Source organism: Pteropus medius, unplaced genomic scaffold (assembly GCF_902729225.1).
Source record: "Pteropus medius unplaced genomic scaffold, Ma_sr-lr_union100, whole genome shotgun sequence".
In the NCBI taxonomy this organism is placed as follows: Eukaryota; Metazoa; Chordata; class Mammalia; order Chiroptera; family Pteropodidae; genus Pteropus; species Pteropus medius.
This window is the reverse complement of record NW_024346771.1, coordinates 1,308,547-1,324,807: the sequence shown is the minus strand read 5'-3', so window position 1 is coordinate 1,324,807 and position 16,261 is coordinate 1,308,547. Positions and strand designations below refer to the sequence as shown.

The window sequence follows — 16,261 nt, the reverse complement described above, 5'->3', positions numbered from 1 at the left end:
TGTATTTGTATTTTTATATTAATTTTTATAAAGAGACCATCCCCCCACAAAATTGTGTAAGCCTAATGCACCACAAACCTGGATTCTTCCTACTGGCAGCCTCAGTGAGTTTCTGGACAAAGGATCAGTTTTTTTCTGTCTTGGGGAACCTGCTTCAGCCTGGGGCCCCACATTCCCAGAACAGTGTGGTCAATGAATCCTGTTGGGATAGCGGGCAGCCTTCCCTCCAGGATCCCGGTTTTTGGGGCTGCAAAGTCTTTTCCTGAGGGCTCCTATTCCGATTCTCAGGCTCTAGTTCTTGCTGGGAAAGGCAGCAGCAAACAACGTTGTTGGCACTCCATCTTGCCAGTTATGCGGAGGCCCATCTTTATTGTTCTCTTTTGGCCATAAATCTATGTGAAGTTCTTTTGATTTTGAGAAAGGTAAGATGGTTTTCTGCCAGACCTTTCCTCTGATTCTCTTCAGGTGACCTGACACACAAGACTCATCTGCAGAAAGGCTGTTACCAATTTTCTGTTTTCTTTAACAGAGTTGGTGTGGACTTGGATGAAGACTTGAAGAAGGAGCCCTCTTCACACCAGGCAAGTCAAAGAAGCCAATGCATAGGGTGTAGAGATATAAGATGTTCTGTTCCATGGAATGTTCTATGTTTGTCCAACATGTGGCCAAGAGACTCATTCCAAAGCGGGCTGCCTCTGTAGACAAAACTGATTAGATGGCTATAAAATTCACAGAAATTCAGGGTGTCAGTAACGTCTGCATAACCTTTGGAGTGCTTAGAACTAGCACACACTTGTACGGTCTCTGTGGCAGCAGGAAGCCTGGGAACTGCAATGTTGGAGCAAGAACACAGCGTTTGGAATCAGTCAGCCGAGTACAGATCCCTGCATAGCAACTTGCTAGCTAGGTAATCTCAGTGTGCGCTCAATACGCATCTGATACATATTGGGCACCCAACAAATGGACCTGTTTCTCCTGCATGACTTCTCAATTATCAGGTCTAGGTGTACAGAAATATTGAAAATTTGCAAAAACAAAGCAGAACTCTAGGTGAACCATCCTGATTTAGCTGAACAAATATTATTTTCAGAGACCTAAAAATCCTTAGAGAAAATTGTTCGAAACAATGTGCTGTCCTCTCAAGTAAAAGAAGTGTATTCTCTAAACTCTGGACTTGAACTGAACATCAAAGTAGAATATGTCATTGGCAATTTTGCATTAGTCATTTTTAACTCAGTACTTAAAAGAAACAATTGCATGGAAATGTTGCACCTTTTGCTGAAATTGTAAGTAGACACACATGATAGAATAACAGTAAATAAGTAATGTTGCTTAAATAATTGTGTTGCGATCATATCTGAATTTGGAGAGGATTCATTGCTCTTTTATTTCATGGTTTTTTCTCTATAATACCGCTAATGAGGCACAACTGGTTAGTGCTGCTGCTTTCCAGGTTCACATGGACATAAAGAAAGAAGGATCTTGTGATCTACAAAAAGGGCTGAAAAATTAAGTTAGTAATGGTCCTGGCTCACATGTTATTTGAATGTTTTTGTCACATGTGTTCCAAAGCCGGACTGGTGCTGTTTTCACAGGCTTCTTTGCCCAGGAAGCACATCTAACTGCAGGACTGAGGAGCCACAGGGATTAGGGCAAGCTTGGTGACCTTAGAAAGGAGATCAAAGGCTCATCTCCCTACACCAGTGGACTGTAATGAGTAGTTAGCTGGTGGGAGCTGATTTTTACAAAGCATTTTCATTTCATATAGGTCAACTAATTCATTCTTCTACTTTCAAGTAAAACTTTAACCTAAAATTTATCCTTCTCTTATATCTTTTTCTGTAAAAGAAAAAAATAGATTAAGAAAATTCACACACAAAAAAATTCTTTACCTTCCTCTGCCTAATATTTTACAATCACATATAATTATTGATAAGCTTATTTACTAGCCTAATTCCCTCCTTTTACAGTTTAAATATATTTTATTTTAGCTCATTCATACCACTGTTAATTCAATAATAACTCTCACCTGAAGATACTTAAACCAGTAGAAATGTTGTTGTTAATGAAGTGAGATAGTGCAACATAATACAATGAAAACTTGTGGTATTTGGATCTTAGTCATGTTTATTATATCTTTGAATCTCAGTTTCCCTGTCTGTAGAATGTGAATGATAATTTATACTTTTCTAGGTTGTTATGACACTCCAGTAAAACTGTATCTATGAAAACTACCTAACAATTAATTTAGGTAAACCTATCTTCTCTTATGAAGGATTCAAGGCAGCTTGCACCACCACATATAATAAAATAATGGTAAAATATTTTTAAAGAATTTTATAATTCAGTAAAAAAAGTTAATAGGAGCAGAAAGTCAAAACCAAGGAGAAAAAAAAATCATGAATAAGTAGATCATCAGGTTCAATATACTCTGCTTAGTTGAATCATGAGTAAGCTTTCTAGTAGCCAAAGTAGGGGAAAAAATAATAATCAATAATATTCTAAATTATTATCATTAGAGGGGAAAATTATACTCTCTCCTCAAACGATACAAAACTTAACAGGCCCAGTATGTTTAAAAGAAATTCTCATTTGGGACTTGCTATAGAAGACACATGAAGAGCTATCTAAAGGTTAACTACCTAATCTTATAATTTGTATATTTTCTACTGAACTACTGTCGCTTAAAAAAAATTTTATTTTTAAGAAGCATCCTGGAAATGTACTTATTCATGATAACGTTTGACTACCAAGGTAGCTACATTTCAAAAAAGAGGTTTTTCCACACCTTGGAGTAATTTTTATCTTCTGTGTCAAGTACAGGAAACAGTGGGCTCAGGCTAGAAGTAACAAACACAGTATCCATGCAGATGCCACCCAACCTGGACAGTTTTTTATTTGCTTGTTTGTTTTAGTATTTTCCAAACCATGAACCTCTCTGCCCTCATTTTGTCTGACAGCTCATTGCTTATTATCAGCATCTGTTGCTTTCTCTGACTACAGAGCATAAACCTTAATTCTTAGGAGGATTACGTGCTTCCCCTTGGTTTGCATTTATTAAACTGTTGCATGAACAAATAGAATAATCTTTGTACTGGTCACCTCTTAAAAAAAGGTCTCTATTTTCACTTATCAAAAGCTAAAAATTTCATAGTTGGTATGGCAATTATTGACCATACTCTCTCAAAATCAATAATAACCATATTTTAAAGGAATTTCTTCTTTCTCTGTTTATGGAAAGTAAAATAACCTTTGGGAAATATGAACTCACAGCTGTGACTAACTACCAATGTCACAATTTTCCTTTCTGCCTTGTAACACTTTTAGAATGTGAATAGTATTACATCTTACTTGTAACAGACCCAGAAGCTTTAGAAAGCGTATTCCACCTGCACCTTTTAAATTTTAAATACATACTCTATGTAAGCACGCTACTTTGAGAAATAGAAGATATTTCAGTTCTGAATTTTATGTCTCTTAAACATGCACACACACACACACACACACACACACACACACACACCCCTCAGACACCCGCCCCCATCTCTCATGGGAAGTTTTCCTTGTAATTGAGTCTGTGTCCTTGGAAGCACAGCACTGGAGAGATGGTAACTTGCTGGAGCACCACACCTGCCTTTAATCTTTCAACAGGAAATTCATGCTACCCAAAAAGGGCTGCCACTATTCTTTTTCCTTTTTTGCCATTATTTCATGATCATCCTAATACATGAGTACTAACTCCTATTGTTAATGCTGTTCTAAGAACTTTATTTATGTTAACTCACTTACTTTCTAAGATAACCTTATGAGTGGGTACTATTACTATCCCCATATTTCAAATGTAACTCTGTATACAATTACATATTTCCCCCTTAAAAGTATATCAAAAATATCCTCGGTCCAGTATACCATATTACAGATTGTGGGCTGCATACAAAGACATAAAATAATGGACCAATTTATAGGCAGTTAAAATTAGTAGTTAAGTTTTGGTGGAGTCAAAAGTTATATGCAGATTTTCGAGTGCACAAGGGTTCAGCACCCCTAACCCCTCCAAGTTGTTTGAAGATCAATTGTACTAATAGCCTACTATTGATCTGAAACCTTAACCCATAATATGAGTCAATTAACACATACTTTGTGTTATATGTATTATATACTGTATTCTTGCAATAAAATAAGCTAGAGAAAAGAAAATGTCATTTAAAAAAATCATAAGGAAGATAAAATAGGTTTGAAGTATTTACTGGGAAAAAATCTGCATACAAGTGGACCTACCCAGTATAAGCACTATTGTTCAACTGTATATAGTATTATGTATTTGTCTGAAAACAAAACAAAACATTGCTTCCCCCTACAAAACTACTTTTAAAATACATAATGGTTGTCCATGGTAGAAAAATTGGTATCGTAAATATATGATGGAATTCAAGTGTTGGATAACAGCAAAGGACTACAAGCCTGGAGAGAAGGAAAACGAATGAGATGAGCCTACATTCTCCTTGATCTTCTGCCTGGAGGCCCTTTTCCAATTGCTGTTCAACAGACAGAGTTCAAGCAGAGAACAGTGCAAGCAGAGAATAGCAGTCTCGCTGAGTTGAGGAACTAGAGATTGGAGTTGGGATGTTGCTGAAGTGGCTGGAGTTTTTTATTGTTGTCATCTTGGAAAAGTTGCTTTAATTCTTTAAACTGAAATTTAATCATTTACAAAATAGGGATTATAATAGGTATTTTGATTGGTCAAGGTAAAGATTAAATGAGATTTTATATATTGAACTTAATGTTTAAAAAGTGCTCACTAAATTATAGGTGTCATCTTCCTTCACTTTCTCTTCCTCATCATTATTCAATTGTAGAATCTTAGGTAAGGTAAATATATAGAATTTAGTTTTAAGCAATAAAAAGTATTAGGGAGGAGGAATACTTTTGCATGGATAAATCATAAGTAAGTGTAACTGAAATAAATTTGATGTTAGCCAAGGGAAAACTCAAGGTATTTGCTCTTACATATTCATTTCATTTTTCTCAAAACATTATTAGTTTCAATAACAATAACAAAAAAAAATACCTTCATCTGTGTGAGATCAGTTTTAGAGCCTAGTTTGTATTTGATTTCTGAAATATCTATGAGAGTATACTGTGGAATTTACATTGTATGAGGCCAACTCCAACGGCACAGAGGCAAGTATGGAAAAATATTGATAGTTGTTAAATATGGAGGATGTATACATGGGAATCTTTATTCTGGTGTCTATAAGTTTATTAGAAATACTCGAAAATATTTACAAGGCAAAATGAAATTTTGTTTAATGATTAAAGTGACCTTGCCATTTGCTAATTAATCTCTTCTCCTCCTGAACCTATTTCCAGCCTTTGCAACTCTAGATGACTATAAGTAATAAGTATCAATTGTGCAGAACAAATACTTTTATTCTTTCCCAAATGAGCTCTTACAAGTTTTAAGGGTATTCGAGATTACCGTTTTCTAGGAGTTAGCAAACAAGTCTTTGTTCATCTTGCTCACACCCTTCATATTTTTACTGACACTTTGTTGTGTCCCTTTTTAGTGCTGGTCTTTCTGCTGAAGAAATCCAAGTCCTTTCAATCTCCCTCTGCTCAGTTATTGAAGTTGCCCTCCTCTGGAACTTTCTCTACACTGCTCTGACTTTCTTGAGCTGCAGTGACCAGAACTGATCTACCCAGGTTACACACAAGCACAAACGACAACCAAAAACAGAATTTTAATGAAGGGACTATTAGAAACAAAAATAAAATTGGAAGCTAGCATTAAGAGAGCACATAGAAAAGCAAGCATAGCATTAAAAAATAAAATTGTTAGAAAATATGAAAATTAACCTCGTGACAATCAGCAGAGTGGAGATGGGATAAAAACGAGGTTTTTAAATGGTCCTTTTATTACTTCCAAGCTCCAAATCAAGTTTTTACCTTCATCACGAGTAGAATAAAATCAAGTTCACCACCATGACCAATGATCTGGCCTAAAATCAAGTTCACTACCATGACCAATGATCTGGCCCCTCTCTGTCTCTCCCACTTCATCTCCATCTGCTCTCACCTTTCTCCCTCAGCTCCAATCACACTGGCCCTCCTGTTGCACCTGGGGTGCACATCACTCTGCGACTCCAGGGCCTTCATCCTTGCAGTACCCTCTGCCTGGACCGTTTTTCCCCCAGATCCCACATAGTTCACTTCTGAATATCATACAGGCCTCTGATCATGTGTCACTTTTTCAAAGAAGCCTGCCTTGACCAGCCAATAGCCTCCCCTCTGCTGTTCTCCCATCTTCATACCTGATTTATTGTTATCATTCTCTGAACGTATAGTAGATAGTTGTTTACCTTTGTATTAGTCGTTTTCCCCATTAGAGTATAAGCTCTGTGAGAATAAAGACTGAACTGGTAAGTGCTGCATCCTCCTCACACTTTGATTAGTGCCTGACATGGGTAGGTTGTATAAATGAACGAATGAATGCATGTATGCATGCATACTAGGTAAGAGGAAGTTCTGGAGTCAAATCGTCTGGGTTTACATTCTATGTCTTTCCACTATGTGTCCTTGGGCAAGTTATTTAACTTCTCTGTGTACAGTTACACCATAAATATGTTACCTTTGTGAATACACTTTGTAAACTACAAAGATGCCTCATTATTTTATTATCTCTTCTCAGCTCCACTCCAATACTTTTTCATACCTAGAATTTATTATTTCAGTATATTGTTGTATTAGCTCTCTCTTACTGTATAACAGATTATCCCAAAACTTACTGGCTTAAAACAACAAATATTTACTATCTCACAGTTTCTATGGGTCAGAAATTTGAAAGCAAGTTAACAGAGTGTTTTATTGACTCAAGATCTCTCGTTAGGTTGCAGTCAGGATATCAGCCAGAGCTATAGTTGTCTGAAGGCTTGACCGGGGCAGAAAGGTCCACTCCATGTTGGCAGGGAGACCACATGGATCTGTCCACAGAGATGCTAGAGTGTCCTTACAATATAACAGCTGATTTCCCTCAATTGGTCCGAGAGAAACAATAAGGAGGAAACCATAATGGCTTTGTATGACTGAGTCTTAGATATGACACACCATCCCTTCTGTCTCATTCTATTGATTAAAGATGAGTCACTAAGTACAGTCCAAACACAATAGGAAGGGAAATTTGTCTCCATCTTTTAAAGGAAAAATACCAAAGGATGTGTGGATATACATTTTAAAACCACCACAATATTGTGTGTGTGTGTGTGTGTGTGTGTATATATATTTCCCTTTAGATCTCTCATACAAAGTTATTTGAACTAGCCCCCGCTTTGTTTCTTTCTTTAGTTAAACCATGAGTTTGTATATCTATGATGTTTACATGTCATCTCGACAGTTTTACCCATCTTTGACTAGTTGTCTCCCTAAGCATGTACTTTCTGACTAAACCTCTTGGGAACATTCACGAATTTATCATGGTGTTAGGAAGATGAGAATATTTGCGTAAAATACTTTCTATGTGGAGGCTAAGAATTAATGACTTACCTTTTAAAGTGTAAATTTGAAAAAAATTACTATTGACCTTAGATTATATTATGCTCCCTCTTCAGAATCCAGAAATATTTCTCTTTAGGAGCACAGAATCTGGTCCTCTCCTTGATAATTAGAAAATCAGGACAACAAACTTGAAAATATTACATAAATAGTTTTAAATTGGGGAAGACAGTAGGGCAAAAGTACTGCTATCAAACCCCAGTCACACGTACTACTTGAAAAAGTGGTCTGGGGTTCCATAAGGAGCTCGACAGATTTGTTATGAGAATTACTTGTCTTTGTTATCATTCCATGGAAATTGCATTGACATTAATATTGAATATAAAATCTTGAGAAATAGAAAGAAAACTTTTTCTCTCTCATAATCCATTGAATCTTCCTGAAATTAGAAGTGATCTCATATGATTATCCCAGAACAGAGTTCATCCAGTTCACTTAGCAAATTGATAGAGGAATGTATTTACATTTGCTTAGCTGTTTTTCATTAAGGTTAATACAACAAACAATTCCCTCTTGCTTTAGTGTCTGGTGTTCACAGATTTTAGGCTGGAGTCTTTTGTTTTCTCTCAAGGGTCCAAATAAGCCTAAAACAAAGAGTACAGTCATAATTTTTCTGTTGCTCCTTCTCTGTGGTGGAGCTAAGGGTGAGGGGTTTACTTAAAAGACAACTACTTACTCCCTACTTTGCTCTATCACTTTCCAACCTGTGGTCTATTCACTTGTTTAAGGAGGCAAAGGAAAGATATCAAATGCCCCAGTTATTTTTAAATTTTCCCAGAAAAAGAAGACAATAAAAGCACTAGAAATTGCACATATATCAAACATGCTGCTTCCTAGAAGTATCAAGGGCAAATTAAAGTTGGGGTTCAATGCTCTTGAGTCTCCAGTCTCCACTTACAGCTGAGACACATGAGGCTTGGAGTGGGTATTTTGTTATTAAGCAGTAAATGGTAGAGAGTCAGAACTCAGATCTTGGTCTTCAGCTTCTGGATCCTATGCTTGTTCCAACACTTCCCCTCTGAGATAAAGGACCTCAGAAGAGAAGAAACCATTGCTAGTGATAAAGAAAATACCACCAAGTTCCAGATTCTATTTCTGACAACTCACATTCATTGTCCTTAGAATGTGAGCTGACCCCTGTTTCAGAATAATCCAAGTAAATTGATGCTACCTACTGTCCTCTGCCCATCTGGGCCCTCCCATGGGCTTGCCCTCTGTGCTGCCTCATCAGATACCTTCTCTATTTCAGGGTGACTGTAAAATTTGGCCTTCCCTTGGCATATTTATCTTCAACCCCCAGTGCACAAGCAGAACACACAGTAGACTAATTCATTTATTTCTACTCATTTATTGATGGCCTTTCATAACCAAGTTATTAAGTCATCAATAACTTCAGAAAAATAAATGAATGGATCCAGAACTGGGCCAACAGCTATTTAAGACATAAACTCAAAATTTTATCTAGGATCAGCAGGAAAGTCAATGCTGGGTCGTCAGTGGTATTTCCCTCACCTAGGGAAACATGTCTCATGTTTGATTCTAATTGGAACCCAGTTTATTTCTCTACAAAGCAGTAAAATGAATAGCACCTCCAGTCTCCCAAGTAAAATAAAGTTTGAAAAAAAAACATTGTATTTGTTAACATTTTTCCAAAAATTCTGCCTGATATATATTACTCGCATCAAGTAACAAAAAACTACCCCCAGAAGTTTTGCCATGAATAGAGTATAAGCTCTTTCATGAGTGCTCGTAAGTTCTGATATATTCCCCTCAGGAAAATAAAATAAAATAGTAGAGTAAAATAAAATAGTAGAGTAAAGTAAATAAAAGAAAAGAATAAAATAAATAAAATAACAAAGAGAGGAAAAAGGGAAAGAAAGACAGGGAGAGTTTCTAAGACCTTGGGAACCCCCTAAAGCCAGTATCCAGAAATCTAGAGAAATTCCTAACACTGAAGTTAAGTTGCTATAGGGACACTTTTAAAGCTCTCAGCGCTTCACCTAGCTGAGGGGAGCCATGCATTTTCACTATGTTTTGGGGCATATGAAGCTGCTCTATCTCAGCCTCCATTAGCAATCTAATATCCTGAATTCAGATCCTTGTTCAGACACCTCTTTGCCCTAGTTTGCTCCCCATCTATGCACTAGAGGAGAGGAATCTTGGCTGCTAAGAGGCCACAGATGTGCTTGGAAACCTCTCTATGCCTGAGCTTCCTGTTTCCTCATCTGTAAAATGGGAATACTAATAAAATATACTTTATCAAATTGTTATAAAAATTAAAAGAGTTAATATATGCCAAGCACTTAAAGCAGTGTCTGGCACAGTGTCTGTTCAAGAAGTGTTAGCTGTTACTGTTATTGTTTTCATTAATAAAAATATAGTATCTCCGTATGATTAGGACCTCAGAGACCAGCAAGTCCAATTTCTTCAGTTCATTTTCCATTCAAGAACACGGCAGCCCAAGTAGCCTACTATACAATGTATGTGCTCTCAAACTTCAAAGGCTGAATGAAATGCTAGCAGAAAGAACATCATCTTTATAGTCAGGCAGTCCTACATTTAAATTCCAGCTCTTTCACTTGCTAGCTCTGTGACTTTGGGCTCATCTCTTCCCTTCCCTGGACTTTTCTAGGTCCTCACCTATAAAATAGGTATAATACAACCTACCTTAATGGATTGTTGTGAAAACTGAAAAATAATGACTGGAAAAGTTAATGACTGGATAATGTGACTAGCATGCTGCCTAGGAATTAATGAGCATTCAAAAGCTCAGAACTGTAACAGCTGCAAGCATCATTCAGCTGGGCTGCTGCAGAGTGGGTACTAGAATCCTGGACCCTTGATTACCAGCCATGCTCATCACTACGCAGCTCTTCTTTACTTAAAAATGAACAAGCAAATATAAAACAGGATTTGTTTATACTCTTTTCTATACATTTTCTTCAATGACTATCATGTCATCAGTAGATATTATCAGCTATTAAAAACTGCCTGTGCCTGTTAATGGATAAAATTCTCTCTGTATTATTCTTAAAGCAAAAGAGAGTAGAAGTAGGGAGAGAGAGAGAGAGAGAGAGAGAGAGAGAGAGAGAGAGAGAGAGAGAGAGAGAGAGAGAATATATCCCACTGTTAGTCCAGAGCTTTTAGAACTAGTTGAGTTTAGGGTGACCAGTTTTATTCTGCCAGCTGAGCCCCAGCATGCTGTATCTGTTGTGGGAGATGGTGACTCAGAAACAATTTGTAGTTGTTGCAAGATGATGAAAACAATATGTGCAGCAGTAATTTTGTAAATCTGATACTTCTGTTGAGATAGAAATAGCTAGAGGTAAGGATGGAAATTGAACCGGGCATGTGGTTTCCTCTTTGAAGGAGTATGATGAATAAATTTTAACTCTTGATAACAAGGCATAGCACTCCAGGTCCACCAGAAAACAGATCGATGGAATTCTAGTGTTCATGAAAAGATTTTTAGTTGTCGCACAGTGGGGTTTAGAAATGGGGAATGGGTTCCACAGCTAGCCAAGTTTGAGAAACACTTCCCTCCTGAAGACTTAAAATGCTCATTTATAAATGAAAGACTCTGAGAAGTCCTGTATATAAGAAACCTGTTTAACATGGTCTAACCCATCCTTTTCTGAATGATTGGCACAGAATTTCCATCAATATCATATAGAACAATGGCTACTAGGGAACACCATTTAGAAATTAGATTTTAAATTTTATTGCGAGTCTCTTCTTCAACCATTTTAGACAAAGGACAAATGACTGACTAAAAATGGACCACGTTTTGCTTTCTTGTATTCCCATTTTATTTGTTGGGGATGGAACTGCAGCACTGGCTGGTATACATTTCAGAGAGCAGAATATGGCCCTTCGTGTTCAGCTATTTATCATTAACCATCAATGGAACTACCTGAGAATGGGAAAAATTAAAAATTAAAAATTAAAATAAATAAAACAAAAGCAAACCAAGCTGAGTTCACCTAAGGGCTGGCTTTGGAGCAGCCAGTGAATTGCCATTCCATGGGTCATAATTTCTTGAAAATGCTCACGTTGTTACTGGACTGTGAACTCATGACACAATTTGGGGATGGAAACTGTGGGCCCAAATAAAACAATGATGTTCATGTTAAGATATAAATACTTTTAATGATGGAGATAATTACAACTGATTTAAGCCTAGAATTCTCTTAATATGTAAAACGGGATACACAAAAGAAAATGCCACTGAATCTCCTTCTTACCACACTGCAATGTTCATTATCATCTTTCTCTAAAGTTCACAAAAATTTTTCACCTTTTTTCCTTTTTCTCACAATTTCATCTTCTACTTTAACATAAACATCCATCAGATACTTTTTCTTTTGTCCTTTTTAATTCCTTTTCTTCCCCTCTTCCACTGTGGCTCTTTTGGAAAAAAGAAAAGTATGAGACAAGCATATTCGATTATTACAGGCTTCCTATCTAGAATATCTCATTTCAAAACTCTTAAGAATCAAAGCAGAGTGATATCAAAAATTAACCATAGCATTTGGTAGTAATATATCAAAAAGAAAATGAATGAAAACTAGTTTTAAAATTTAAAATTATTAGACTATTATCATCCCTTTAGTCTTGACCTTTTGGTAAGTCATAAATAATTACCATCCAAATTTGACAGAAGTAAACTGCAAAATTCCCACAACAGCAATCTGACAGAAATATCATTTTTACTGATGTGAAAAAAGTGGCATTTCTTAGCTATTTAACAAAATAAGAATTATTAAGAAAAGTAAATGTTGACATGCCACAAGAGTCTCATCCACATGGCAAGATCTGTGAGCTAATTTGCATGGCAGCTGCTTCATTTTGATGGAAATACCTATACGGAGAAAGTTTTTTAATGTAGTTAAATTTAATTTGTTTTGATATGTATTTTTATAGTGAAAATATTTTATATATTACATTATATTATATCAATATTTTACATTGATTATTTATCCAATGCCTTTTTCTATTGTTTCCCTAGGAAGCAAATAACTTGGATAAAAGCACAACAAAAACAGAGAGTGCTTGGCTCTTCAGAATGTGGTACGGCTTTGACCATAAGTATCCTTTGGTAATGATAATCTCCCAGGTCCTGCTGTGTGGCAGATTAACTTTGACAACTTAATCACTGAGACGTGTGCTCCTGCTCTTCAAGAAACACAGAAAGGTAAAGCAAATTCATGACCAAACTTATCAAAACGAATGATTTCAAAAAATAAGAAGTCCATACTTAAAGAGGCTAAAGTGAAATCTCTCAGAATCAAATGAATTTGGTGCTTTCATGGCAACCTAGTATTTCCTAATGCCAGATGATAAAATCATAGAGTCCTGAAAGACCAATTTATTTTATTTATTTTACTGTTCTATCCTTTGTGAAGATCCTACTTTTGGTCCAGCTTACCAGTGACTGAACAAAGCTACTTCACCCTTCTTCCAGGAACCCATTTGTGTTTTTTTGTCCCATGCAGCAAAAAATTAAGGAGAGGGCAAGGGGAATAAGTGGGCCAAGGAGAAGAATACTTCTGGTCACCACATTACAAAATAGCACTACTTGGTTTTCCAGGCAGACCTGAGTAAGCTTTTCCTATTAAAGGGCAATTTTAAAATGCTATCAATCAGCATAAACATAGTGGCTCGGGTACACCTTGCCATGTGACTCATAGGGCTAAGAAGGGCCTGAAGGTCTTTGCCATTGTGAGTTAGTGTAAGCCATCATCTTTAATCCTGAGCAAGAGAGCTGTGGAAGAAAAGAAAGGACTGAGCTGAAAATTGAATGAATGTGTTGGGTCTTCGTAGTCACTTTTCCACAGTCCCAAATCCCTCCCCTTTCAGAGAGAAAATGTCAGTCACTGGGTGATTTTAAAGCATCTCGGCAATGATTAAAGCCACTATAGATCAGTGGGAGAGGAAGAAGAATTAAGAACAGAGAAAAGAAATTCAAAGAATAAGATGAAAAAGAGGTAAACATAGAAAGAGGAGAGGAGGCAAGAGAAATACATGAAATTTACAGTAGGAAGGAAAGAAAAGCAAATTAGAGGAATGACTGTGTAGAAAAAAAGTAAGAATGAAGAGAAGCCAATTGAGGATTGCATAGATAAGCAAAAGTAAAACAAGGTAAGAATTAGAAAGCAATTCCACAAAAGTAGGGCATTCTAAGAATTGCAAAATAGAGATGTGGAAAGTAGAGATTTTTTGAGGCTACAGTTTTGTTTTTTCATAGCTCTGTTATCTATGGTCAGATACCTTGCCTTGCTCAATCTTGAGCTTTTATGGACAATGTACATTGCTACCACTTTAAAAAGCAGTCCCTCTTGGCCATTAACTATCTATTGGAGACTCTGGTATCTACACAAAGCCTTCCCGATCTCTCTAGGGGAAAAGAGTTATTAGAAAGTTATGCTGGTTTATGTATCTAGTTGATTCCTCTTCTGAAAACACAATTTCCCCTGCCATTGATTAAAGTTTCTGCTAACCAAAGTTTTACGAAGTTTAAAAAAATTAACTAAAGAGTACACATAAAGGCTGCTTGGTTATGACAAGATGTATTGTAAGAAAATGGTGAATCAAAAATGAGATAAAAGATGTTTTGTTCAAATTCTGACAGTGCTGTGAGGAAGGCTTTACAATGAAGAAAAGGAATAAAGTAACATGAAGACAAGAAAATGAAAGTGGGAATCCACCCAAATATTAAGCTTAGAGCAGTAGCACTAAATTCAGGTGATGTCATAGTTTTTATCTTACTTTTCAGCAGAGGTTTATTTCCATATGATTATGGACAGACTAGTAACAAATGAAAGCAGATTTACACCCTCAGTGATATCTCTTCTAATGGTAATTTGTCCTCCTGTGCATTCATTCTAGAAATTTCAATGCTACCATCACTGCACAAAGATATTTTCACTTAAAAAACAAAGTTTGTATATATTAGTTATGCTCCAAATTCATACCTATAGAGTAGCACACTAACCAGTTTCTGCTCTGTGACTTCTTGATATATCTGTATTTTTAGAGACAAATTATCCATGTGGCATTTATGTTCATACCATTGTCCACCTAGAACCCAGGTGATGTGCCCCATGAACCTCGTAAGTAAGCTATGCTGGCCCCTGCCAGTGAAAAGATGATCCCCCAACCCTAGGGCCAATTTGCCAAAAAGGAATTGTTGTGAGGCTGAAAGAAATTGATTATGCAGGTTGGGGCTGCTCGACTTTCATTTCAGTAAAATTGCATCACGCAAATGAGGCACCATAAACAATTACTGACAAAAGAAAAAGAAGAATTAATAAGCTTTCATATGGACCTATAACAGTCAGGGTTCACCAGAGAGACAGAAACAGAACAAGTAGGAGCTATTTATATATATATATACACACATACACATACATACATATATACAAACATATACATATGTACACATAAACACACACAAACATACAAATATAAAGAGGTTTATATATTGGCTTATGTGATTGTGGAGGCAGGACAGCCTAAAATTTATAGGGAAGGTCAGCAGGCTAGAATCCGTCAGTCAAGAGCTGAGCTGCGGCCTTGAGACAGAACTCCTCTCCCTCAGAGAAACTTCAGTTTTCCTCTTAAGGCCTTCCAATGGATTGGATGAGGCTTGCCCACATGATAGAGCATCATCTCCTTTACTTAAAGTCAACTAATAGTAAATATTAACCACATCTACGAAATACTTTCACAAAAGCACCTAGATTGAAGTTTAATTTAATAATGTGTAGTCTAGCCAAATCGACACATAAACTATCGCAGTATTCAATTCACATTCAATTTATGCCCAATATTTAGATCCAAGAATAGAAAACAATTGTCTTAATTCACCATTGTTATCAACAAAATAAGCCACTGTTGTTCACTCATATAGTTTTGTGGGGTTTTTACTTTTTTGTATTATAATTAATACATATATACGTTCCCCTAAAAATTTTCCAAAGAGATATCATGGAAAATATCTCTACAGGAGAATAAAAGTAATAAAAATTAACATCTGATGAGGGCGAACATCTAATGATTCAATGTGAGCAGCAATTCTTAGTCATGCAATGCAAAGAAGAAATTAAGAAGAAAGAGATGAGAAAAGGAACTATGTTTTGCCATCAAGTACATTATTTCGCTTAATTCTCATAACCACACCTTATGTTTTATTTAATTCTTACAAGTACCCTCACTGAGATAGAAGAAACAAAGTTTCTGAGAACTTAAGTTTCTTAAGGTTCTATAGCTAGTGTCAGTTCCATGATTTAAGCTCAGGTCTGTCTCACTCTAAAGTTCATTAATATACTGAAATGAACTTTATCATTGACAACTCTATGTCCATGATATCTCTTACTCTGCTGGTAAACCCTATCTCAATGTGTTCATACAATCGTCATTAAATCAATGAATAGTTATAACTGCTTACATTGTGTAGTGCAGAGTTCATATCTCAGCCATTTATTGAAGATATATGGGGCAATGAGTTTGGGGTCCTTGTTGGTCACTCTAAGAACACTGCTGTAAAAGGAGCCTTCAAGTTTTGGAGTCAGGCCCTTCCTTGACTTTTCAGGAGCAGAGAGTTAAATATGGTAGACTCCAAGAATGGTTTAGTTTCATATAGATGGATGCACTCTAGCCAAGCTCAAAGGAGGCACAGGTTTAACCTAAACATAAATTCCTAAATCATCAT

The 16,261-nt window shown here is 36.3% G+C and overlaps 1 protein-coding gene across 3 annotated transcripts in view; it reads left to right on the top strand.

Moving 5' to 3' along the window:
- The window catches only part of SLC9A9 (solute carrier family 9 member A9), a 505,685-nt gene that overhangs the window by 405,624 nt on the left and 83,800 nt on the right, over positions 1 to 16,261 (top strand). For 2 of the 3 annotated variants that reach the window (XM_039876498.1, XM_039876497.1), the window contains 2 exons: positions 530 to 581; positions 12,557 to 12,636. In XM_039876498.1, coding sequence (XP_039732432.1) covers positions 530 to 581; positions 12,557 to 12,636 — 132 coding nt within the window. Of the gene's footprint in view, positions 1 to 529; positions 582 to 12,556; positions 12,743 to 14,179; positions 14,920 to 16,261 lie in introns of those variants that run through there. The other variant, XM_039876499.1, reaches the window with a different exon arrangement.